The sequence below is a fragment of the Suillus discolor genome, assembly GCF_016758755.1.
Source record: "Suillus discolor strain FC423 chromosome Unknown F5147scaffold_7, whole genome shotgun sequence".
Taxonomy (NCBI): Eukaryota; Fungi; Basidiomycota; class Agaricomycetes; order Boletales; family Suillaceae; genus Suillus; species Suillus discolor.
Window position 1 is genome coordinate 232,059 of NW_024541254.1, and position 24,618 is coordinate 256,676.

Sequence of the window (24,618 nt, forward strand, 5' to 3'; positions counted from 1 at the left end):
GAGTAGTCTCTTCTACTAGTTCCATAGACCCGGCCCTAAACGCGTCGCGCCTACTATGACAAACAATATCAAACATTCGAAACGCGTCAATTACTACAGCTTCCTCTAAACCTCGCGCGTTCCTCCGGTGCGACAAACATGCCTCGTCGAACAAGAGCAGAACTGCCAGAGGGCGATACTGACTCTCTCAAGGAGAACTCTGCTCTTTCTAACGGCGTCAAGGATTCGGTCAAAAAGGAGAAAGTAAACGACGGGAAAGGGAAAGGCAAGGCAAGACGTATCGAGCCTGAACCTGTGGATGAAGAGTCAGATCAGACTCAGGCTGATGACAATGCCGATGTCGACGCTGATGGCGATGTAGATACTGACGGTGATGTGGATGCTGACGGTGATCCCGAGAATGTGGATGGTTCTCCAAGAAGCCGCAAGCGCGCTCGCGTCAATGCAGAGGGCGACTTTGCTCCCTCAACCCCGACCACCCCGAAAAGAGAGCAAGTAGCGACACTTCCTCGTGATGCCGACGGGTGAGATGCCAGAAAATTCATTGCAGTTATTTACGTTTCTCACTATCAGCTCTTAGTTTCATCCCTGGTTCAATTGTGCGCATTCAGTTGCACAACTTTCTTACGTACGACTGGGTGGAATTTCGACCTGGTCCATACCTCAACATGATACTCGGTCCCAACGGCACTGGTAAAAGCAGTATTGCTTGCGCAATTTGTCTCGGACTCAATTGGCCTCCGAGCGTGAGTCTTTTGTTATTCCTGTGTTTATAACTCATATCTTTCTCCACCAGATCCTTGGTCGCGCAAATGAGATTTCTAGCTTTGTTAAGCATGGCAAAGAGAGTGGCTACATCGAAATTGAACTTAAGGGTGCAAAGGGTCAAAAGAACCTTGTGATTCGACGCAACCTGAGCGCCAAGTCCAAAAGCTCGACTCTGACTCTTAACGGAAAATCTTGTACTGGAAAAGAAATTACTAACCGCATGGCGAAACTCAATGTTCAAGTTGGAAACTTATGGTACCTTGCCCTTTCTGTGCTAAGCGCTGGTTCTGACTGCGTGTATGTGCGCTTTCAGTTCGTTCTTGCCTCAGGACAAGGTCTCCGAGTTTGCGCAAATGACTCCGCAACAGTTGCTTAGAGAGACGCAACGTGCCGCGGGGGATGTTAATTTGTCGAATTGGCATGACACACTGATTACCGCCGGCAAGGAGCTTAAGAATCTCCAAGATGTTTGTGAATTTTCTGCTTTAACATCGCCTTCGATTCACAGGTACCTTGCAGAAATCCAGTGATGAGCAAGAGCGGTTGAAGACAATGCAAGAGCGTAATTCCCAACTTGAGCGAGACGTTCAGCGTTATCAAGAGCGCAAGCGTATCGAGAAGGATGTGAGTAATGTGCTTCGCAATATTATTATGCGCTGTTAATCACTATCATAGATTGATGTCTTAAAAGTGTTGATACCTGTTAACGAATACCATGAAGCTAAAGAGCGCTACCAGAAAGCAAAAGACCGCCAACGGGAGTTGCACGCCCGGGTACGGAAACTGAAGGACAGGAACGCGCCCGCACACGCCAAGCTAGAGTATGCTCTCCCTTATGTTTTATCGCCCATCTACTCACAGACTTCAAGACAGCTCGCAGTTCAGCACAAGGAATACGAGAAAGCACGTGAGAAAAAGAAGACTGCGTCTCGTCAGAAGTTCCAGCAGATGAAGAACAAATGGGGCGAGAATGACAAGCTTGTTCGTCTGTTGGTTCATTGTTGTTTCTTTTCTGATCATTAGCCACTCAGGAACGTGACGCCGAGGACGTTACCAGCAGACTTGACGGTCTCAAACGGGCAGAGAAGGAGCGCGTGAAGAAGATCAAAGAAATACAGGGGCACAATGAAAAATGGCAGAAAGAGCTTGATAACCCACCCAAACTAGAAGACGTAGAAGCAATCAATGCTGAGATGGTTGGTGAACCGCATGAGTAGGCAGTGTCATCTGTGCTAACGATCATTTTCTAGAGGAAAGTCAACAGGGAGCACAGCCAGACGACTACACGCATGGAGGACTTGCAGGAGCGACAAAGGAAGAATGTCGATTCGTCCGCCGCCCAACAGGCGAACATCAGTGGCGCGTTGGACCAGTGAGAAACACAATTTTATCTAACACGGGACATGCATAACGCGTTTGTCATAGGCTGAAAAACCTGGAAGACGAGCGCCATCGTAAACTCGAGAAATTGCGGCTCTGGGATAGAGATATGGCCGATGCAGTCGTGTGGCTTCGTAACCACCAGGACAAGTTCAAGATGGAGGTGTTTGAGCCCCCTATGATATGTTGCACCGTTCCGGATCGACGCTATACCGATGCTATAGAGGCATGCTTTAATCAGGATCAGCTCAAGGTCTGTACCACATCCTGTCCATCGCTTCTATATCAGGTGGCTGATTGACTTGCAGATCCTTGTTACGCAATGCGAGGAAGATTATGCTGCCCTCAATAACTACTTGAATGACAGTGAACAGGCCGGGCTCCGAAAGGGTGCGCGTATCAACGTCTGGTTCAGACCCAAGGTGGACGTGATCCCTCCTCCCATGAATGAGGCAGAGGTATGTTCATGTTACCTCTATTGAATGATCTAACGTTCTGTTGTAGTTGAAGGCACTTGGTTTTGATGATTATGCGATCAACAAGATTGAGTGCCCTGACGGCCTTCTGTGGTTCCTTACGCGAGAGGTCAATTTGCATCGCACCGTCAGTGAACTATCCTTAATTTAGAACTGTGCTGATTAGTTTTATGATATTAGGCTATTGGTTTGGATGCTTCTAAGGTCGATGTAAATGCTGCTATGGAAGCTGTTTCCCGAGATGGTGGCGGGGCAAAGTTCATCGCGGGAAGGGTGATGAACACGGTTTCACGATCTCGGTATGGAAAACGAGCAGCTGCGAACATGACGAAGGACCTCCGTCCAGCTCGGAATCTTGTCAACAGCACGAGTAAGTGGTTCGCCATTGCACCTTCTTGTGAAGTATATTTACAGGGATGCAGTCGACCCTGAGATCAAAAGGAAACTCGATCAGACTATCCAGGAGGCCAGACAGGCTCTTGAAGTCATCAACGAAGATGCAAATAACCTCGCGGCAGAGGAGCGTGAGATCAGGTCCGAGGAAGCACTGTTCAAGAAGACATTTGTATGTCATTTTGTACTGGTTGGAAAGTTAATGCCACTTATCATGTCTGCAGGACGCACTCGAGGCACGAAAGAAGGATGTTAATAACCAGAAGAGGCGTTTGGCTACGCTCGCAGCTAAAATCGGTACATATTGATACCGTCCCGCCGTTTTCATATCTAACCGCACCACAGAGACCAACAAGAACAAGCTGAAGGATCTTGAGAATGCACCCTCCGTGGAGGATGAACGAGCGAAGCTCAAGAAGAAGTTGTTTGAAATATCCAAGAAGCGTGTTAGGATTGTAAAGGAATACACGGTTAATTTTCTCTAACCTGAATGCGTGAGCAAAATTGACAATACTCTCCGCAGCAACTAATTCGCGCTGCAATTGCTGATCAAGTAGAAGCAACCCGCAGTGGACTTGAATTTCTCCAGGTCGGCGCAAACAAGAATGCACTTGAAGTGCTGTGCCAAGAGAAGGATGAAAAGTACCAACGGGCTCTTGCCGAGTTCGAAGAAGGTTCGTCATCAAACTTTCCTGCAACGTCCGCGGATATGAAGTAACCGCCAACACTAGCTGATCAAATATTCATTGCGACAAAGGCCGACGCGAAGAGTAAACGGGACATTAGTCTGGAGCTTGTTAGGGGCATGGACGAAGAATTCCAACAACAATTTGCCAAGATGGAGATGGTGGGTGACCCTAAAGTGATGATTAATATAAGGCCGAGATAACTTATATCCATACAGGATGGTTCGGTTCACGACCGGAGCGTGAATGACCTGCGGAAGGCACTCGAAGTTCAGCGCGCCAATCTCGATATGATCTCGCAGACGAACCCAGGCGTTGTTGAGCAGTATGAGCGGCGAAAGAATGAGGTTTGCCTGCTCCACCTCTGATATGAAGGTCTTCATTTATGACGACGGTAAACAGATCGAAGCTCTGACAAAAATTCTGGAAGACCGGGAGAAGGATACCCGCAGAGTGGAACGAGAAATCAAGAATGCCAGAGTAGGTGGTCTTCTTGCTTGTCAATTTCATTTCTGAGTTTTCTGTCAGGACCGATGGCAACCTGCTCTCGAACAGCTTGTCGCTAGCATTGGGAAGAAATTCTCTGCTGCATTTGATCGTCAGTCGTCAAAGCCTGCTGAGCGTCATGAATTTACGCTTATCGACTATTTCAGGCATTGGTTGTGCAGGTGAAATCCGGATCAGCCCCCATGATGATTATGACAAGTGGGCGATCGACATTCTCGTCAAATTCCGTGATAACGAGAAGTTACAACTTCTGACGGGACAGAGGCAGTCTGGCGGCGTAAGTAGGGGTCAAATTTACTCAGCGCACTGATCTTTACATTGGGTCCAGGAACGGTCACTCACCACTATCTTGTATCTCATGAGTTTGACTGAAGAGGCCCGAACGCCGTTTTCTCTTGTTGACGAGATTAACCAGGTACCCCTTTTTTGATCCTGTTTATACGTCAAGTGCTGACGACGTTTTCCGAAGGGCATGGATCAACGCGCCGAGCGCGCGGTGCACAATTCTTTGGTTGAGGTCACATGCAAGCCTGACAGCGCCCAATACTTCTTGATCACCCCTAAGCTACTTCCTGATCTCGATTATCACGAACGCATGAAAGTTCTTTGCGTCAACAATGGAGAGTGGCTTCCCGAGACGCCAGGACTGGGTAATATGAATCGCCTGATCGAGAGTTTTGTACAGCTGAACCGTGACCGTGTCTCCCGAGACCGTTCCTTCCGAGCTGGTTGATCAAGATGTTTTGCTCACATTTTTGTTACAATACTGTATCAACGTCATCATCGCACTAACCTGCAGTATACAATTGTATCAGTTACCAGTGCGTTCGCCCATAATATACTCGCAGTAACATAAAGCTATTATTTGATCTTTCTACTATCGTGCAAGACATCACCGCCGAACTTCTAGATCTGGCACGTTGTTTAGGCTGAACGGCATGGGAGCGCCCCCGTTACTCCACCTTTACAACCCCTTTCAACACCGCGAGCTCCGCGTTGATGATACTGCTGGTAGCTGCTCCGATAGAGACGTTGTTCGCGAGGACAACGAACTTTATGTCAAGAACGGGACATTGGCGCACTCTTCCCACTGACACTCCTGCACCGTCTTGATAATATCGGTCCAACCGAGGTTGAGGGCGGTCCGGCTCTTCATGCACAAAAATGGCATGAACAGGAACAGAAGGGCACCCGATGGATTGTGCCTCTGGAGTATAAGCTACCAGGGCCTCTCGGACTTGTTGTGGGCTAGGAGGAGGTTTCTGCTGAAAACGTACAGAAACGCACATGGTGTGCCCATCGATGACGGGAACTCGGTTACACGACGCGGATACACGTAACGGATGGCGTGCGTGCATGTCAAAGGTTTTCACTCCATCATCGCCATCGGCGATCCCTCCCAAAATTTTCAGCGTCTCCCACTCCATTTTCTCTTCTTCGCCACCAATGTAGGGCACAACGTTATCGATGATATCAAGACCGGGAACACCTGGGTATCCAGCGCCGGAGATGGCTTGCATAGTGGTAACCAGACACGACTCGATGGGTCCAAAGGCCTTTTCCAGGGCACGAAGGGGTATAACGTAGCCCGTCGTAGAACAATTAGCATTTGTAACGATGAAACCTTTCTTGAGCGGGGGATTTTGCAGCGCTTGCTGCTGAGGAATGATGGACAAGTGTGAATCGTTTACGAAGGGGGACGATCAGAGGTACGGAAGGGTCTCTGCGGTAATTTTTGGCATTGGAGAAAATAGCAAGATCGGCGCTTCTGAATGCAGATTCTGATATTTGCAAATATAAGCCATGATAAAGAGGGGTTATAAGCCTAGGAACGTACCTATGTCTCCAGCCGCATCAGCGTCAAGACCAGAGAAGATGACAGCACACTCCGCAAAGTGCTTTGGATGGCACTCGCGCACTATCATATCGCGGACGACAGATGGTATTGGCGTCGTCTGCTTCCACATAACGGCCAGCGTATATGGCTTCCCAGCCGATCTGGAAGATGCTCCAAGGACATGGATGGTGAACCACGGGTGTTTTGCGAGCAGGGTGACGAAACGCTGCCCTACAGTACCCGTCGCACCAAGAATCCCGACTTTGATTTGTTTTCCATCTGGATTCTTGGACATGACGACTTCACCTTAAGTTCTCCTGAGAGATGGAAGTATTAGTTGTTGGACAACCTTCTGCTGTTGATTCGACCTTGTAAAGGCGCAGTGTTACGATAGATCATCTCGTTTGGTATCGGAAATGCACTAAGACCGTGGGAGATCTTTCCGGTGTCCGAGTCGTAATGCCTGCCAGCTCGACCGACTCTCACACTCAACGTCGTCGTCGATGGCGACAACTACAGATAATGCAGCCCAGCTTATATTTGCACCAAATGTCCTGCACAATCAAGCGTTAACATCTGTCAAATTCCTATCCTTTTGCTTTTCCGGTGCAGTTGCAGGAATCCTCGGACTAGAGAACTGGCTGGGATTCGCACTCTTTATAGCATCCATCGTTTCAACCTCATTTATCATTTATGCCATAAACTGCAGAGGGAAACCTGCAAAATACCTGCCTGGCGGACTTGGGGAGCTGGTGAACCCTGGTCAAGATAACATCTTTACATTTATTCTTGTATGGACATTGTTTTACGGTGCGCACTTAAGGCTTTTTCGCCGTTCTACGCGTATTTACGCAAACCTGACTCACTAGGCATTATACATGGTACGAAATGCTAGAATCCTCGGACAAGCGGATCGGTGGTAATAATCCTCATCTAATTAACAGTGTATGACTGAACGGACAATTCGCTTTTCCGTCTGGTTCAGACCTTTATCCACGTGTGTCATTCCTTATCATTTTGGGAATGAGCTTATCGATGTCAGTACGTAGAAGTGGAGCTCGCTAGTCACATCGGTGAACCTTGACCTGTTTACTGGGTTTCTTCTCAGGAGCGCTATTGTAGTTTGCATACACTTGCAGACACACGAAGGTCGTGCATGATTAATATCCACAGATGTCCTTGGCATAATTTAATGTTTCACTTGATAACCTAGAATAAGAGCCGTTTGCCCATCGCACTTAAAAAGTGTGGAAGACTGGCAGAGGCCCTGAGGCCAAGGGGATCAATGAAATGGCCGGTTCGGCTGCTGAAATGAAGCAGGAGCCACGAGGAGCCACGTGGGCCTCTTTACGTGGGCTTCTTTGTGGCCGTGCCTAAAAATCTCTTATTCCCAATCTAGCATGTTCTTGTGTGTTGAAAAGGTAAGCTACATCTGAGTGACTGGAATGTAACGACCCAGAACCCACATCTCTCTTCCGCATTTCCCGTCATGTCTGGCTCATACGTCCTCCTTCAATTCGGATCAGATCTCTTCAACCATAGATTTGAGGATCTCGAGAGCAGACCAGCGTTCACGGTGTATGTAACTCTTTTGACGCTCTCGGTCTAAATTTAATCCGTGACGGCCGAAACTTAGGACGACGGTAACAATGTCTGAGGCCCAGCGTTCAGCGTCCTCTAACATGCCATTCCAAAGGTTGACAGAAAAGTAAATTTAATCGTTCACATCGCTCGCGAAGCGGCTTGGAGCCAGCAGCACCCAGAAATCATGGGTCCCAGCAATTCTTACTTGTATTTCGGCCCATCCAGAACACCAGGATACCTCGTGTACGGTAATGGGCCGGAGGTCGCCATGGTCAATCACCTACGCCATAAGAAAGACGCTAGCACGTAGGTGTTGTGGATGTCGCGTCGTTGAAATATAATTCAAAACAATCATAGATCGCGCTATTTTACGGCGCAGAATGGTAAGGAGCTGAAGTGGAAAGTTTTTCCTCAGAAGATGGAGGTGGGATGTTGCTAGCTTTCGTGCCTTTCGGTTTGCTCATCGAATTTCAGTGCCTAGATGGACGCTCTACAGTCGCTACGTGGGAGCTCAGTCAGCCAGAAGATGTCTTCAGTGCTCGTCTGACAATCAAGCATTCAGGCCTTACGATGGTCACTGAAATTTTGACCACTTTGTTTCTGAATCGCATCGCCCTGAATTTAGACTGGAAGCTGTAACATTTTTTCCTTCATGATTCATCTTCTATGTAATATACCACGTTTAATCCTCATTTCGCCTTGGACTCCCACCCACATGCTACTGTGTTTTAACTACCCTCACGTCACATACCTCACAATACGTGTATTGAACACAGTCAGTCATCTCATACTCATTAGCATCTGCTTTCCCATATTCTCAATGCGATATCATTCAACTATTTCTACTCTTCACTACGCAGCTCGCTTTGAAATTCTACAAGGCGTGACCATTCCGCCTGGTCTTCGAAGTCTTTGGAGCGTCCCATGAACGTCCGAACGATACTACGCGCCTGGTGTCTCCAGTTGATGCCTTGTACCCGCGGCCCGAAATTTTTGAGTACATCTATCACGTCCTCGACTTCATTTACAGCTTCTCGCCACTTCTCAGCGTCAGTCTCTCCTTTCTCAAACGTTCCAGCCACGCTACAGCGATACCAATCCAGGTAGGCTTTCAATGCATCTTCCCACCGGGATTGAAAAGTCAGAAGACGTGCGTAGGCGCGGAAGATGCGAGGCGAAGATACGCGGGGAAGAATGGTCCGGTCAAAAAGATCCAGTACCCTCCTGAGCAGCCCGTGGCCCTCGTTCGGATTATTTACAGCATCCCGTCTCCTATCATCAGCCCCAGCTGACTGATCGAGGCCTGCCGGCACCCTGGTAACGGCATTTACCAAGCGCTCAAGAACTTCTTCGTCGACACATTCTGCACCGGTTTTTGCACTCCGTTCTTCAACAATACGCGTCAGTGCACGGCATGCCTCTGATAACTCCCCGACATCCATGGCGACAATCATGTAATTTGTCCACATGCGCCAATTGTCGTAGCTGTATTTTAAGCCCTGTTTTAATGCACGGAAAGCCAGCATCCTGTTTGAGAAAGATTTGGCTTTGCTAGGCTGGTTTTCCTAAACATAAACTTGAGTTCGTATAGGGTGAAGAAGATTCATCCCCACTTACCCCACTCACATCCGATTCGAGGATATTCTGGGAAGAGTCCAAACGGAGGTACATGCTAGCCAAATTATTCCAGCTCTCTCCGTCTTCATCGTCGATAGAAACACATCGACTAAATGAATCTCGGGCCCCCTCCCAATTTTCGAGACGGATATAGGCACACCCTAGGATAAACCAAGAACGGGATAACAACGGATTGATTTTGACCGCACGCTGCAAGCAGGGAATGGCCTTCTCGAAATCTCCGTGTGCGAAGTAGTAGCCTCCAAGAGACCGCATTGCACGGCCGGAAGTCTCCTTTGACAGCGCCCATGCACGCTCATAATGCTCCACTGCATTATCTGGTTCCAGATCTCCTAAAAGGCACCACAACTTTGCCTGTCGTGCCGAATCTAGTTTGCCGCGCCGCGGCGAAGGTAAATCTTTACCCCGCAAAATCACACTCTCTGCTTCCTCTTTGCGTCCCTCAAGTAAATCGCGGACAATGACAACTGCTTTGTCCGTCATCTCCATAGACTGCCAGCATTTAACCACCTCCTCCCACATCTCAAGGCGTTCAAAGATTTCCAAGGCTGACTTTACCACCCCTAGAGTGAGGAAACGTAATGCCAGCTCGCGTTCCATCTCCCACTTGCTTGGAAGGGGTATTGAATGAAAGTAAAGCAGCCGTTCCGGTAAGGGGGAATCGGCGGTTGGCATCTGGTCTACGAGGGCTTGGAGCTGGAGCACTGAGCGCTCAACAGTCCGTGTACGTCCAGACTCGAGACGGGACCGCAGAAGCAGGGCCATAGTGTGAACTGACCAGTTCTTTGGATGTGATATGACACGTGCGACATAAGGGGACATCTGTTCGCTTGTGAGGCCGTGCGAAGGAGATGTATTTCGTACATTGAGGCAAAGCGACAGAAGTATACACTGATCGAGCGGGTGTAAAGGGGGTTGTGAAACAGGATCTAGATGGCTCAGCTGACTTGTTGTGGATGAGGGAGCAGATGATGTGAATATAGTCTGCTCAAGAAGCGTGTCGTCATTCAATCCCAAGGTAACAGGAAGACTGGAATATGACATGTTGGACATGTCATCAGGCGTACATGATTGATCAGCAAGATCATCGGGAATGGTTTCGGCGGGGGAGTCATCCCTTTTCCGGCTCTCTGCGAGTAGCACCAATTGGCTAAGATCATTTTGTTGAAACTTTGTTCGTCTCCCAAGCGCTCCCGTGAGTTCATACTGTAATCCCGTAGCACGTGCCGCTTGGACAAAACGATCGGAAGCGGCTTTGTCATGGCAAAAAATATGTTCAAGTCGACCCTGTTCTAACTGCAGACGGCCAGCAAGATCGCGATCCCCTATATCTCCCGTAAGGGTTTGCAATAGAGACCCCAATGAATCATGGGCGTCTGTTGGAAGAGGCACTGCCTCGTCCAATAACTGCTCGTGAACGATCATTGTACGTAACCGCCACCAACAAACGGATATACAGTGACGATATGGTAAGGCGAAAATGAGTTGGGCGAGACGCAAAAAGGTGGCGTGTTGGGCGAGGTGGTAAGCAGGCTCACCGCCGTAAGCAAGTTCGGACACCGCCTTCATATGGAGGACCTCATCAGAAATCGAGGTCGGGTTCATCACGTCAACGATCACTTCCGATGGATTGATATCGAGGTCCGGTCCAGTCCAGTTTGCTTGGATGAAAGCATGTAAGGATGCGACAGCTAGAACGACTTGGATAAGCTCTTTTTCTGCTTCATCTGTCACAGATGGTAACTGCCTAGAGAAAGATTCTTCATAGCTGTTATCCTGCAGCCCAGATGCCCTGAAAAATGCCCGGGCCCAAAGTGAGGTTAGCACTTCCCGAAATTTACCATCGATGACATCCTTTGCGAGCATTGCAATTGCAGGACGCGACTCCAGCTCTGTATCGAGCTTGGAGTCCCATCGCCCGTTTAGCAGGGAACATTCAAGGATGTTCATAGTATTTTGATTGAACAGCGAGAGAGAGAATGATGAAAACCGGACATGGCCAAAACAGTCACTATAGTGTAAAATATTGTTTAGACATAAGATTTATCTTGTAATATTATGTAATCTTCAACGACTCTGTGCCATAAACATTACCGTAATTGTTGTCTATTTGCAATGCGTTGCTCGTGTCGTCGATCGTGTTTTCGTCAACACACACGTCCAAGTTGTTCTCCGAGTTGTCAATTCATGTGTGCAACACAATCCCACATCATTCTGTCAATGTCTCGATGACTTCAATGCATCCATCGTTCGGTGTCATAACTTACTCTGCAAGGCTTAGCTTCATTTCTCGCGCAATATCACGAAGTTTTTTGTTCGAGTTCAGAATCTGCTAACACCCCGAGTCAAAATCCTTGGGGGACGTCTTCCTCCAGTATAATATCACCCACCGCATGACCCGTCGGCTGCAAAGGTTGTAAAATGAGTCATATCAACAACCACTGGGGTGCTCAATACCTCTAGGACTCTTTCAAAGCTGCCGCCACCATCCCCCTCAAAGACTATGGACCCTATAAACATTCCTCTCCCACTAACAGTGACGTCGTCGATGGTCCCATGCATCAAGCTTTTCCCATCGCTGGCTTGCTTGTCTCCCTCCTTGACCATTTTACCGTTTTATACAGCTATATGATACAGAGGTAGTAAATGAGACCTTTCATTGTATTATCTAGTCTAACGAATATCCCTTAGGAAAAATACGGACTGTGGACGAAGAACAGTGGCATCGTCGACGGTGCTATATACTAGCTTCGCCTCGCTGGCAGTCTTCTCCTATCCTATCTTACGGTCCTCGCTGTCATTGGATCCTCTAATCTCGCGAGTCGCTACTGACCGTCTGCTGGCATTCCTTATCGCTGCTCTATGCCTGCGATTGTGTCATTGTCGTGTCGCTTGCCTGCTATCGTGTTTCCATTGTTATTGCCCCATATTGTGTTTTCTAATCGCGGGTTGACGACGTTGCATCGCCCGAATATAACCGATTTTGTCGTACTAGGTGGAGCTGATAGTAAACTATCTTCTTAACAACACCTTATATGCGACAAGATCCGAACATATACGAGTCTCTTGTGAAATGATAATGATATGTTGCTTCCATGCTCCAGGCCCGAGGATCGCGGGCCATCTCCAATTGTAGTTCAACATGATTCAAGGAGCGGGTTTCATTTCAGCGCCTTTTCCCTGGACCCCACTGGAAAGTTTGAGCCATGAGGACTTCTACCTTGAGTTTAAACCCATCACGCCAGGGCAGTATTTGGCCTCGAGGCGTTTAGGTCACATCTCCAGGTCGTAATTGGATCAGAGTCATCTCAATGGGTTCCACTCTCCCCACCATCAAGCCAGCCCTGGTATACGGCACGTTTCATACACCAAGCCCTCGCGCTATTACAGTTTCATATCAATAGGATCAGATTTCATTTTTTTTTCGCTTCTATTTATGTACTATTTGCGGAGCTGGACAAACAAAAGGGTCCCGCTTATTACGATACCTTGGTCGGGCGAACTTGAATACCCTTGAATGGCATCGAAGCTTCAGGCGCTCCGAGTCTGCCTGCGAGTGGACACCGCCGTATGCACCTGTCAAACAGTAATAGGTCTGCCCACATGTCGCGGCTTGGTTTATGCCTAGTGGATAGTTGTCGTGATCATGATCTGTATAAATACAAAACTGTATGACGATGTGTGATGGTCGCGAGTTGGGGGAGATTGTCGAATTTCCGAGTCATCCTGGGGGTATTCCGTCCTTGTTTGGCCCGAATAGGATGATCGTAAAAGGCTTGTTGTTTGTCCAAGCTCCACAAGCAGATAGAAGTGTTAAGACGAAAAAGTGATATCTGGTCTATCGGCTTTAATTCATGGTTGACCAATAGTAGCACGTGTATATAAGTATTACCCACAACGCTGGGACTCGCTGATCCAAGAACCAGTCGGTAAAGTCTATTGGAAATAAGGCTTGGAAATGTTGCGCCCCTCGGAGTCTCGTGAGTCTAGGACGAAATCTAGGATGGGAAACGCGTGTGCTTCTGAGATGTATAAAAATGGCTAATTCAAACGTACGGTATGCTGCTACACCCTGTGCTAGATCATATGAGTGTACGAGAGAACACGTGCCTACACTATGCTTCCCTCGCTACTGGTGTGACGTTACTAAAGAAGCTCTTTGGAACAGAGGACACACCCCTCGCATAAATCTGGCTTGTGTAGACCTGCGCCATAAACTTTAATCGTGAACAAAAGGGAAAAAAATGACACTCACAAGCTCATCGTAGATGATAGCGGGTAGTTTTTTGTCGCAGAGCGTGGAACCCGGATGAATTTTAATGACCTTGTGCACGTTCGGTCTTTTGATTTCACAGAACGAGGGGTGAAACTCACAGAATGACCCATCGTTTGCTTGTACGTTCCATCCGGCTGTAAAAATGCCGACTGCTGAACGAGGCCAGTGACAAAACATCTTAGCACTGGTTCCTCGTTATCTGCCGTAGAAGCATGCCAGTCAATGCCAACTCGTTGGCATGTCTGTCTCAGCTGATCTCGAATCTTTGTCGCCTCCACAAACGTTCTTTCATTCACAAAGTGCTGGCGACACCATTCTTTTCTTGCACCCTTGCTATCAGATGCGGCGACCTCTTGGTATGATCGGAGGGCATTGAGCATCGTCATGTGATCCCCACTCGCATGACGAAACTTGCCCCGAACTTCTGAAATAGTATCGCGCTGGTCGGAGATATCGAGGAAAAGAGCAGAAGAGGATGAGAGAAGGGACACGATGTCTATTACCTCGGAGGTGCAGCCGTGGGTTTTGGATGCGAGGATGATACGCGCGAAGTACGGCTCCACAGGGAAGGATGCCATTTGACGTCCCAATGTGGTTAGAGTCTTGGAGTTGTCTAGCGCACCAAGAAGCCAAAGAGTTTTGAGTGCGGAAATGACTGAAAAAAGTCAGGGTTGGTTATGGAGGTATGTCAGGGGGTCGTACCTGACCCAATCTCGGGAGGATCCATGAAATCGACCGCTTCAAAGTCTTGACCGAGGCATTTCAATTGCAAGACGCTCTGGGTTAAGCTACATCGGCGAATCTCGGGCTCTGCGGAAAGTGCCATAGAATTGAATGCGTCTTCTGTGTACAGGCGGAAACAAAACCCTGGACCCTACTTCACGTTAGAGGTATCAAGAGAGACAAGGTTCAGGGCATACTTCGCGACCGGCGCGACCAGCCCGCTGCATAGCAGACGACTTTGTGATATCTCGAGTTAACAGGGTATCAAAACCTACCGAAACGGTCAGTTGTGAACTCAAATGGACAGTCACCCCCATTACCTCCACCTGTATCCTTTGACAAATATCTTTTTTCCTTACACTTGCCGGTATCGATTACGTATTTTATTCCAGGTATCGTGATGGACGTCTCGGCGATGTTAGTAGCAAGAATACATTTCCGAGCGTTTGTAGGGGCGGACGAAAATATTCTAGACTGCTGCGCAGGCGGCAAGGCAGCATACATTGGGCATGTTAGAACCTAGATGAGGACCGATGAGAACGAGAGTCATCAAAACGTAATAATGTCGTACAGTCATACGCTCCTCAGGAAGTCTACGAGCATACATTTTTATCGATTTGTCTAAACTTTCGATATCCTCTTGGCCTATACGATATCAGAAGTTAGCATGATTCCGGCAAATTAACACACTAACCTGGAAGAAATATAAGGACATCTCCTGGAGGTCTATCAGTATGGATTTGGAAGAACGTCCGTAGAGCAGCATCAACATAATCCGTCTGGCTGACAGATGTGTGGAATATCTGGACAGGGTGTTGTCGACCCTTGACATAGAGTATTCGAGCACTGAAATTGCCATAAGCACGTGCATCACATGCGCAGTAATGCACCAACTTGTTATAGAACTTGCTGAACTTTTCGGCATCCAGCGTTGCACTCATAATAATGAGCTTTAACGGGTTAAGGGCTGACGCAGGACCCTTTCCCTTCCTACTGACATCGCCCACCTTATTTCTAGCGGTCTGTATCGTTTTCAGGTTTGCTATGAGGAAATCCGTCCGAAGGGTTCGTTCGTGCGCTTCGTCTACGACTATAACGCTGTATTTCGACAGCAACTGATCCGACAGTAGCTCCCGCACGAGCATGCCATCACTGACATATTTTATGCGGGTGTCGGAGCTAGAAGCCTCGTCGAACCTCACGGAATATCCAACAAGTCCACCGACAGAGACATTTTTCTCTTCGGCTACGCGAGCGGCGAGAGACGTTGCTGCTACTCGACGCGGTTGGGTGACAGCGATCATGCCCTTGCCTGCGATGCCCGATTCGAGGATGTATTGAGGGACTTCTGTACTTAAGATAGAGTCATGAGGCGCAATAGCAGTTATACGATGACTAGCAGACGCACGAGTGGTTTTCCCTGACCCTGTCTCTCCTAGTAAAATCGTTGTGTCATTTTCCTGTATTTCGCGGATGAGAGCTTCCCGTCCTGCCAAAGATGCTGAGAAGAATTTCGCATGATAGATGGATATGCTAGTTACCTCGTGCTATTGGAAGTTGCTCGCGTTGTTTTTGTAGGGAGTTCACTGGGCGAGTTTTTGCGGAGGATACGTCGTCATCCAGACGGATCCTGGCCTTCTTTCTTGGAGTATGGATGGACATGGATCTGGAATATTCGCCAGGATTTCTCGCGTTGCTATTGGATAGAAACTTGTGTCCAGTGAAATAATAGGGAAGCAAAATGGGTTCCTCCTCGTGGTATCAGAACGTGGGTATGCACTAGGGGGCTGGTGATGGAAGCGTGTGCGCTCGGCTTGTTGCTCGATCACTCAAAAAAGTTGTATCGGAAATCGGGAGTCGGGAATCCGGATCAGAAACCTTATTATCATTACTACACAAATCACCCAGCCTCATGATAGCAGTGGCAATAGATCGCAGAAACTCTACGTACAATGTATATACACGACCATGAAATATTAAAGCCTTCGCAAGTCGTATCGTAGCATACTATGAGTAGGTGCATAGTACTTATGTTCTACGGTCCGTTGATGAATTTCTCTTCGAGGCACGGCGCCCCTGGGGAGTTGATCTCACAAAAATGACTCTTCCGTCCAAGATAAATTGGAAGGGAGATAAGAAACTGAACCGGATTGGAACCGGAGTTGAATGCAATCGCGGAGCGTGTGTCTACCAACACCGTAATACTGACTTGACGCAGTTTTTTTGGCCCTGGCGTCTTGGACATGTGAAGCTATGTAATAACACGCTGACCTGTAATGACATGAACCCTATCAAATTTGCGCCCATGAAGTGATACTTGAAGTGGAATGTACATCATTTTTACTGCAAGTCAGGGATTCGGATCTAAGAACTCCAGATGTATGTAAGATATATCTTATCGCACAGCCAATTGTATATTGGATTCTGACTACCCTGCAAAGAAGCAGCTTTCTAGAAGTTGTTCTCAGCGTTGAGGGTTGCCAAATATACCCTGAGTTTAACCAGTGCATGGTATCGGTGAGAAATGACATTCTTCTGTTCCTTGCTCATTTCGGCGTAGCTTCGTCCCAATTTCAGTATCTTGAACAACGGAGCAAAAAAAAACGAGAGAGCCTCACGTTTGATCAAAACCTTTTGGTTGGAAGATGGGGTCCCACCCGAAATCGCCTGGTCCCCTGGCAGGGACGATGGTACCGTCTGTGCGGCCCTCAAAGAGAATCGGCTCAGTGCCCGGACCGGCGCTGTATGCGAAAGTACAGAGTGCATACGCGTCTTTCGTCGGAAATCCTGCGAGCATGTTATTCAAGCCTACTCAGGTGACACATTCAGAAAGTCTCGTTTAGCAGAATGCCCCTGCACCCACCGACCTTCGTGACCGAGTGTTTTCATAAAGTGCTTGATGTATGGCCCAGGTAGCCCGTGATACGCTACGAAGCACAAGGCGGTATCCTCCGTTATGCACGGCTTCCCCAGCTGCCAGAAGGTATAAGCATTGTAGTGGGGAGGCAGATCTATGAATTCAGATTCAAGGAGTGACTGACTAGCTCAGCTGCGCGACGGCATTTTGCTATGGCAACTTCTTGGGTGGTGCCCTGCAGTTCGGGTACTTGAGTGTTTAATCAGCGGGTGAATAAGCATTTGATCAGAAAAACTTGCTATCTAGGTCTTGCGAGTCTAATTCTATTGGCGTTCCTTGAGATAAAATATGCTTGGTCTCCTTCAATTTATTATGGTTTCCAGTTACGAATGCTGATGGAATATTATCAGGATACATTGAGCATGGCTAAAAGAATCGAGACCTACTCAAGCGCTTGGTGGCCATTGTGACAGAAGAAGCAGTCCTACTCAAGTGCTTAGATGCCATTCTGATAGTAGCAAAAGTGACCATGGGAGTTAATCGGAAATTGACTCAACCAACCACTGGAAACTTTATGCTCTTATTTAAGCTGCAACAACATGCCTGCTGTCGAGATAGTATCGGATAGTCTGACATGGCCAACTTGTAGCTTTTTGAATGATGCCATATTACACACTGAACTATGCTAACGAATGGCGGTTGAACTGTATTGCTGAGTCATCATAGCCAGGTGTGAGCCGGTTCGGGTTGTATTCGCAAGTACTAGCACTCCTGGTAGTTGTTCTCATCGAGGTTAACGTTGACGGGCTCGTGGAATCTCAACGAACGGGTCGTGGTATCGGGTCACTCAGCACAACTTGCCACCACTCTCTCATCTATACTACCACCTACTAACCTTTCCAATTGACGGGTGTCATATTTCCGCCGTCCGTCCCTGCTACGTATTCCGCTAACTCTCGCTAATTCATAGATACGCATTACTTCAGGAGCCTTTTGACTATCATTTTCGGCACCGGATCGTTTGCCTGCAACGAAATCTACCGGTAAAATGCCAGACTATGTGTATGCACTTCACGACTTTCAGCCCGAAAACGAGGACGAAGTTGACTTCCGTGCGGGTGAGCCCATCGAGGTCATAGAGAGAGATGATCAATACAGCGATGGCTGGTGGCAGGTGGGTACTACCTGACTCTTTCACCTTGCGCACCGTGTGTATGTCGGCATGCACAACTCTGCAGCGCAGTTTCGGCCCACATAAACTCCGCCATACCCTACGCTCTGTCGAATTCAATTGCATTTGTTGTTTCGTTCTATGATATTAACTCATGCGCGCACTTTATTACCAGGGACGCAATCTTGCAGGTAAAATCGGCCTGTTTCCCAAAAGCTACACTACACCGGCTGCCCCTGCCTCTCCACGTGCATCTTCACCAGAATCCACCGCTGGCCCTTCCATAAATGAGCCTCCCGACGCATTACAGAGAGTTGATGAAGAGGCAGCTTCATTAATCGGTAGCGACGCCGAGTCCAACATTGGTGTCGCCCTTGGCGAACCACCTTCAGCACATCAGGAGGAAGTTATGCATGCTACTATGACAGACGTCCAGAAGGCCATCGAACAGCTTGGCCGAGATGACCGGGATGGAACCCGCAGCTTCAGCTTCGCTAGCACTCGGCACGGAGACACAGATCGCGAAACGGATACAGAAACCGACGGAGATTCCAGCTTACGGGAGGACGGAGAGGACTGGCACCGTAGTGCTCGAGACAAGCTTGCAGAACAAGCACGTAAAGTCGTGGAAGCGAAGGCCGCTGCGGGAGTGGATATCCGCTCGCTCGCTCCTCCGATAGACATCGAACTGAGTGATGAGAGTGAGGCAGAAGAGGTGGACGACACATTTCACAATGTACACCAGGTGGCACGTGATCATCCCCATATTCCTGAGGAAGATGAGGAAGATAATGACAACGATGGCGCAGTAACTCTGAATCACAGGAGGAGGAACTTGAGTATGGCTTCACCTATGACACTCCCCTTGCAAGCTTTACCACCCCCTTTATCCAATGATGGTGAACAAACAGCCAAAGTTCATAAGACGACATTTTCTGTTACCTCAACCTCTCGCGCAATCTCCCCAGCGCCTACTGGTCATGAACGCAATGGATCTCAATCTCGGTCCGCTCCCGTATCTCCTATGGTTAACATATTTGCACCTGCACCTGTTCTTGCCGTCGAGCCATCCTCCATACAGTTACCTGCTTCCCCCGAACCCAGTCAACCCACCACCCACGCTACTCCCACGCCTGTGATTCGCCCAGTTTCCAATGCTGTTTCCTCCCCCATCCCACGTGTAGTGAGCCTACCACCGGCGTCCAAGCACCTTAGTGTTGCATCCAGCGGTCAAGTCTCTACCACTTCCATGCCACAGATGTCGCCTGAACCCACACGGGAAAATAGTCTGATGAAGCCTGTTTCTCCATCGGAGTGGAGCGTTGAAGAAGTTGTTGACTGGCTGAAGTCCAAGAGTTTCGGCCAGGACATCTGTGATAAGTTCATAGGTAAATTTCGTCTTGTTGTTGTACAACTTGAACTAATCTCGTACCCCTTAGAACAAGAGATCACAGGCGATGTTCTACTAGAGCTTGACATTAACCTCCTCAAGGCTGAAATTGGCATTGTCGCATTTGGGAAGCGTATGCGCATTGCCAACGCTATTGCTGAACTACGACGACCTCTATCAATCATCTTCCCAGATGTCCAGTCGCCACAACATCCTCAGTCATTGTCGCACTCCCATTCATACTCCTACACGCATTCGCGTTCTGGCTCAACTCATCAGTCTCTGAACAGCCCCATGTTCGCGACAACCGTGAGCTCAGCTCTTACTGCGCCGAACTCAGCGACGTTTGGTTCGATGTGCACCACCGAGAGTCCAGCTGCAGACATGAGCCAATTCGCAGAAAGATTATCTAGTTTATCGAGCACTGGTGCTAGTATCATTGGAGGCTCGCTGGACAATCATGTCTCGTCTAGTGCGGTGGGTCTCGGCCTCGGGGTCCCGCCGAACGGTAACGAACACAAGGTTGGTATTTCATCTTCTACTGTTGTTTCTATTGCTTACGCATCATTAGCGTACGGCGTCGGGTCAACTTGTATTATCACCTAGTGATGGTGCCTTGAACAGACGATCTCGACAGGACGCACGCGAGCCTGAAGAGTTGCAAGACGATAATCGCGGCGCCTTGAGCGAGGTGATTTCATATCTTTCTACTGCAAGTAGCATCAGTTAAACCTTTTCGGCAGGGAGAAAATGTACCATCTGCCACCAAGCAACACCGACACCTCTTTAGCCGTTCCACAGAGTCCACGTCTACCGCAAAGGAGAAGGGCGACACTTCCTCCAATTCCAACAATAATTCTACCACCGCACTCCCGACCTCAGTGCCCTTGGCGTTGGCGGTAACACCGCCCAGATCATCACGGAAACGGGAGCTGCTGGACGACTCCAGTATTGGTAGCAAACATAGCCGGAATAAACGGGACGGTACGACGAAAGGCACAGAGCGGCATAGTTTGTTCGGCAACACTTTCTCCACTTCCCTTGGGAGGGCTAGGAAGCCTCCCCCAAGGATCAGTCCGTACGCATTGAGCTTTTATATAGTTTGCTCGACCACTCACTTCAAAACAGGTCGTTGATTGATAACGAAAGCCCAATGGAGAAACCTTCGAGTCTCAATCTTTCCCGGCTGTACGGCAGCAGCAAGAAGTCATCGGGTCGCCCATCGACGTCAGACGGATCGCCTTCCAGCACTCTTCGCAATCCCTCGCACAGCGATTCTCTGGAGGAGAAGAGAAAGTTGAGGGAAAAGGAGAAGACACTTGAGAAGCTGAGAGGCAAGGATGCGGATAGTCAAACGCTGAAAGAGAAAGAGTCCCCGACGGTACTGAAAAAACACGTTGATGGTCCCGAGAGCCAGTCTCGAGGTCCTAGTATCTTCAAGCCAGGAAAGAGTATCATTGACCAGATCGGCATCCCTGATCACCAAGGATGGATGCGCAAGAAAGGCGACCATTATAATGCCTGGAAGGTGCGGTACTTCGTTATCAAGGGCCCGCATCTGTACATCCTGCGGAGCGACAGTAAGACGGTGGGAGTGAACTTTACTTAATCATGAAGTTATACACTGATGCACGTTGTTCAGGAGGTGAAAATCAAGGGCTACATCAATATCGTCGGATACAAGGTTATTGCGGACGAGAACGTCGATCCAGGACGTTATGGCTTCAGGATAGTGCACGACACTGACAAGACGCATTACTTCAGTTCTGATGAGCAAATCGTGGTACGCGAGTGGATGAAAGCGATCATGAAGGCCACCATTGGCAGAGACTACTCGAGTAGGTCTGAGCCATCATCTTTGGTCGCTTATCTAACATTATATTAAACAGAGCCTGTTGTTTCTTCTGTCAACATTCCCACTATCCCTCTAACAGTCGCCCAAGCGATGAACCCCGCCCCCCGACCGCCGTCTCCTACTGCTCGCGATGCGACACAAAAGGCATTGCGCCGTGAGAATCCAAATCAGCTATCTTCTCGTGATGCTCGCGTCCTGATGGGTTTACCATCGTCGGACGCACAAGATAGCGAACGAACGCGTCTTGATTCCTTCTTGATTCAGCAATCTATTTCAGAGCAGTCTGAAGACCAATCCAAACCATCATCTATAGCAAACCAAGCTCCTCCCCGCCCGACTAGAGAGGCACGCCCTTCACCAACTACCGCGGTTTGTCCACTGCCTTCTCCGTGCGTTGTGATACTGACCTTATGAACCTTGTACAGCTGAACTCTTCTGACGCGGGTCTAGTTGAATGGGCTAATTCACACCTACCAGCTGCGTTGCAAAATTACGATCCCACTACTCATCTTTTCAGCGGTCTTGCCCTTCTTCGTCTCTCGGAATCAGTTTTAGGGAAATCACCCTCACCCCCCGTGCTAGACTCGGCATTCCCGTCTGGCCCCGGCGATGATAAGCTGGACGGGTTATTCCGCCTGTTTGACTTCCTCCTTGACAACGACGTAAAAATGGGCAGCGTAAGCATAAACGACGTCCGACAAGGGAAACGCGATAAAATATTACAGCTTCTCAAAGCACTCAAGGCATGGGAGGACAGGAGGATGGACATATTGAGATCTATTGGCACAGGGACAATTCAGGCTGGTCCCTTCATGGGCCCCGATATAAACACTTGGAAGAGATGAATTCATTTGGGCTGCTTATCATTCGAGATCGTGGACTTGATCTTCAAACATTCATTTGCGCTACATACATCATGATAACACTCATTTATACGTTTGGGTTATTTTCTCTGGATACCCCTTGAATATCACATCATGTGGATTACTACATTATTGTACATGGAATAAGTGGACTTTAAATTCCAAGTAGTCGTGTATGATGGTGATTATGGTGTATGTAAGGAATCAACATGACTGACATGCACAAAAGGTCAGAGTTTGGACGATTCAGATGGAACCATGTTGATGTATACAGCTGATGCGACTAATCGGTGTCGCGTTACATTCCATACCTGTCGAAGCCAAACATAAGCTAATATTAATAAGGCAACGAGAGAGCTCAGAATCTCACTTCACAACGACCCGAGCGTGCACGGCTACCAAGGGTAAGTGTCGTGCACACGATGCGTAGCTTGTCGCCCCTGACTTAACGGTTCAGCAAAAAATAATTGATATGCCATCTGAACGTACGGCACTGCTGGTGAGTGGAACACAATATTCAAAGACTGCTGTACGCCGAATGTGCCACAAGCGCCAGTCGAAGCCATAAGAATATAAATGGGCATTGGCGAGCAGCTGCGCGTGCATATTAGCTCCAGATAAATCTGAGTGGAAGAAACATGCATTTCAATTAGCATGGCCAAACAACCGCCGTGCATAGTTCCAACCTCATTAAACATGTCTAAGGGCGCCAAATGATATATCAGTGAGCAAAGCGCATATCAGAAATCGAGGGTACCTTCGTCCACAATCACCTCAAAGACGGTACGTCCTTCGAGTTTGTCCGGCTCCTCTGCTTTCGATGATACAGATGCCTCTGCTAGTTGCATCCGGGACACGAACTCGGCTTTGAAACCTCTGAAGGGCTTGCCAGTCGAATGCGAGATATGGCCCGGCTGCGCCAGAGAGTTCAACAATGCAAGTTTTACCTCCGGAGGAACATTCCCTTTTATTTGGGAAGTGTCGATATTATTCTCTGGCGTCATCTGGAGGAAATAGCCAAATCACAGGCTGTGGGGTGAAGTTTCCCACTTAAAATGTACTTGAAAGTTGAGCATTGACGCTGCGAATCCCATGCTAGTATATCAGCTGCTAGATGTACTCGAGAGCTGCGGTGCCAGCTTCGTCTGGAACCCTGTTTACCAATCTGAACTGTAATCACAATTGCATAAAATGTCCGCCACATACTCGAGGCAGGTTAGCATCCATTCTAGCTTATCTGGTACGACTTCATCGGAGTTCCAGAAGGTATGAAACTCGTGAAGTACTTACTAGGGTACCACAATGGGCAAAAGCTCAATGCACAGAAGACTGACTTGTGTTGAATGACATACTTCAGTTTGTTTGGGGAAAAACAAAGCCTCCGGTTGCTTCCACGGTCATACTTACGGTGAAGAGTCCGTTGACACATAATGTATGCCCGGAATCTCGGAATATTCGAGTGGCAAGTGCACCCAATTACAGGTGATCAGAGAGCCTGTCGCCCGTTACAGGAGTTCTGTTATCAAATCAAGTACGCGCTTCCGGCACACTTACATTATTTACAATTACAGTTGGCCGAATGAGTGGTTATAGTAAACAAATGAATGGTAACCGATGGTGGCATGCCCTAAACCATTGTTAGCCATTTTTGAGCGATGAGGAGGATGACTAAGCGCGTGTCCCGACCCCCGGATAGCGCTCGCTCGTTGTGTGTCGATGAGCGAAGGTGGGTGGGGAAGAAGCTGGCAGGGAACGTTAGCGTCTGTAGGAGGGGTTGTTACTAAATTCTGAAGTAGATCATCCGAGGGAAGTTATATACAATAATGTAAACAATAGAGTACGTACTGCAATCCGTCACAAAATGATAGTTCAAGTTCGTCAGATATAGCCGGCGTGTATATATATATGGGTATCCTATCTTTGACCAACTTGAAGCATGTTTGCATGGACTTGGCACTCGCGTTGATCAACAAAAGTGCAGACACCCTCATCTATTCAGTGTATTCCACTGGTTTAGCACCAAGATATACCGTCATATATCTGCACATATCATCTTCCTTTCAATGACCGATGATTATCCTAACAATCTGTATTTGGCGTCAGTCGCATGAACTATAATTTGTGTTGTGACAATGGTGAGATTGATCTCAAGTAACAATGCATGTTTGACGAGGCGTCTCTCATTAAACATTCTAGCGGGGATCTCCTGTGCGA

General features: G+C 48.2%; 10 protein-coding genes across 10 annotated transcripts; 5 read left to right on the forward strand and 5 right to left on the reverse strand.

Annotated features, from left to right (window-relative positions):
• Positions 1 to 138: 138 nt before the first annotated feature.
• F5147DRAFT_649241 (P-loop containing nucleoside triphosphate hydrolase protein) lies at positions 139 to 4,943 on the forward strand (the record flags this gene model as incomplete). Its single annotated transcript, XM_041433328.1, has 23 exons — positions 139 to 524; positions 581 to 746; positions 797 to 1,069; positions 1,098 to 1,239; positions 1,277 to 1,392; positions 1,444 to 1,753; positions 1,792 to 1,964; positions 2,019 to 2,140; positions 2,194 to 2,401; positions 2,457 to 2,606; positions 2,653 to 2,751; positions 2,805 to 2,994; positions 3,047 to 3,189; positions 3,242 to 3,314; positions 3,363 to 3,487; positions 3,541 to 3,691; positions 3,749 to 3,864; positions 3,922 to 4,050; positions 4,106 to 4,183; positions 4,232 to 4,301; positions 4,357 to 4,487; positions 4,539 to 4,625; positions 4,680 to 4,943. 23 exons carry the CDS (start codon positions 139 to 141, stop codon positions 4,941 to 4,943), a joined length of 3,702 nt encoding a protein of 1,233 aa, XP_041297160.1.
• A 220-nt stretch (positions 4,944 to 5,163) lies between these two features.
• Positions 5,164 to 6,342, reverse strand: F5147DRAFT_743357 (aspartate-semialdehyde dehydrogenase; the record flags this gene model as incomplete). The annotated part of the gene is made up of 3 exons (XM_041439599.1): positions 5,164 to 5,868; positions 5,912 to 5,991; positions 6,048 to 6,342. 3 exons carry the CDS (start codon positions 6,340 to 6,342, stop codon positions 5,164 to 5,166), a joined length of 1,080 nt encoding a protein of 359 aa, XP_041297161.1.
• Positions 6,343 to 6,543: 201 nt separating this feature from the next.
• F5147DRAFT_674612 (uncharacterized protein) lies at positions 6,544 to 7,339 on the forward strand. Its single transcript, XM_041435859.1, has 4 exons — positions 6,544 to 6,857; positions 6,917 to 6,928; positions 6,992 to 7,088; positions 7,156 to 7,339. Exons 1-3 carry the CDS (start codon positions 6,551 to 6,553, stop codon positions 7,000 to 7,002), a joined length of 330 nt encoding a protein of 109 aa, XP_041297162.1. The 5' UTR covers positions 6,544 to 6,550; the 3' UTR covers positions 7,003 to 7,088; positions 7,156 to 7,339.
• Positions 7,340 to 7,435: 96 nt separating this feature from the next.
• On the forward strand, positions 7,436 to 8,443 carry F5147DRAFT_674614 (uncharacterized protein). Its single transcript, XM_041435860.1, has 5 exons — positions 7,436 to 7,625; positions 7,684 to 7,690; positions 7,744 to 7,937; positions 7,989 to 8,055; positions 8,106 to 8,443. The coding sequence occupies exons 1-5, from the start codon at positions 7,537 to 7,539 to the stop codon at positions 8,268 to 8,270; spliced, it is 522 nt and encodes a 173-aa protein (XP_041297163.1). The 5' UTR covers positions 7,436 to 7,536; the 3' UTR covers positions 8,271 to 8,443.
• F5147DRAFT_380993 (uncharacterized protein) lies at positions 8,113 to 11,341 on the reverse strand. Its single transcript, XM_041429480.1, has 2 exons — positions 9,249 to 11,341; positions 8,113 to 9,196 (listed from the first exon to the last, which is right to left on the reverse strand). Exons 1-2 carry the CDS (start codon positions 11,217 to 11,219, stop codon positions 8,474 to 8,476), a joined length of 2,694 nt encoding a protein of 897 aa, XP_041297164.1. The 5' UTR covers positions 11,220 to 11,341; the 3' UTR covers positions 8,113 to 8,473.
• A 269-nt stretch (positions 11,342 to 11,610) lies between these two features.
• F5147DRAFT_674621 (uncharacterized protein) lies at positions 11,611 to 12,271 on the forward strand. Its single transcript, XM_041435861.1, has 3 exons — positions 11,611 to 11,682; positions 11,733 to 11,908; positions 11,961 to 12,271. Exons 2-3 carry the CDS (start codon positions 11,826 to 11,828, stop codon positions 12,220 to 12,222), a joined length of 345 nt encoding a protein of 114 aa, XP_041297165.1. The 5' UTR covers positions 11,611 to 11,682; positions 11,733 to 11,825; the 3' UTR covers positions 12,223 to 12,271.
• Positions 12,272 to 13,384: 1,113 nt separating this feature from the next.
• F5147DRAFT_569043 (P-loop containing nucleoside triphosphate hydrolase protein) lies at positions 13,385 to 15,930 on the reverse strand (the record flags this gene model as incomplete). The annotated part of the gene is made up of 11 exons (XM_041430931.1): positions 13,385 to 13,474; positions 13,525 to 13,593; positions 13,644 to 14,200; positions 14,248 to 14,419; positions 14,466 to 14,539; positions 14,589 to 14,787; positions 14,840 to 14,913; positions 14,963 to 15,114; positions 15,163 to 15,616; positions 15,677 to 15,757; positions 15,810 to 15,930. The coding sequence occupies 11 exons, from the start codon at positions 15,928 to 15,930 to the stop codon at positions 13,385 to 13,387; spliced, it is 2,043 nt and encodes a 680-aa protein (XP_041297166.1).
• A 570-nt stretch (positions 15,931 to 16,500) lies between these two features.
• On the reverse strand, positions 16,501 to 17,796 carry F5147DRAFT_674631 (inosine triphosphate pyrophosphatase-like protein). The gene is made up of 6 exons (XM_041435862.1): positions 17,572 to 17,796; positions 17,425 to 17,517; positions 17,310 to 17,374; positions 17,136 to 17,241; positions 16,887 to 17,076; positions 16,501 to 16,828 (listed from the first exon to the last, which is right to left on the reverse strand). The coding sequence occupies exons 1-6, from the start codon at positions 17,654 to 17,656 to the stop codon at positions 16,720 to 16,722; spliced, it is 648 nt and encodes a 215-aa protein (XP_041297167.1). The 5' UTR covers positions 17,657 to 17,796; the 3' UTR covers positions 16,501 to 16,719.
• Positions 17,797 to 17,898: 102 nt separating this feature from the next.
• Positions 17,899 to 22,571, forward strand: F5147DRAFT_674634 (uncharacterized protein). The gene is made up of 9 exons (XM_041435863.1): positions 17,899 to 18,299; positions 18,472 to 19,684; positions 19,736 to 20,208; positions 20,258 to 20,377; positions 20,430 to 20,764; positions 20,815 to 21,274; positions 21,329 to 21,524; positions 21,576 to 21,910; positions 21,967 to 22,571. Exons 1-9 carry the CDS (start codon positions 18,174 to 18,176, stop codon positions 22,384 to 22,386), a joined length of 3,678 nt encoding a protein of 1,225 aa, XP_041297168.1. The 5' UTR covers positions 17,899 to 18,173; the 3' UTR covers positions 22,387 to 22,571.
• F5147DRAFT_381136 (HotDog domain-containing protein) lies at positions 22,511 to 23,618 on the reverse strand. Its single transcript, XM_041429482.1, has 6 exons — positions 23,611 to 23,618; positions 23,162 to 23,557; positions 23,047 to 23,104; positions 22,894 to 22,998; positions 22,775 to 22,844; positions 22,511 to 22,715 (listed from the first exon to the last, which is right to left on the reverse strand). The coding sequence occupies exons 2-6, from the start codon at positions 23,406 to 23,408 to the stop codon at positions 22,635 to 22,637; spliced, it is 561 nt and encodes a 186-aa protein (XP_041297169.1). The 5' UTR covers positions 23,409 to 23,557; positions 23,611 to 23,618; the 3' UTR covers positions 22,511 to 22,634.
• Positions 23,619 to 24,618: the final 1,000 nt, after the last annotated feature.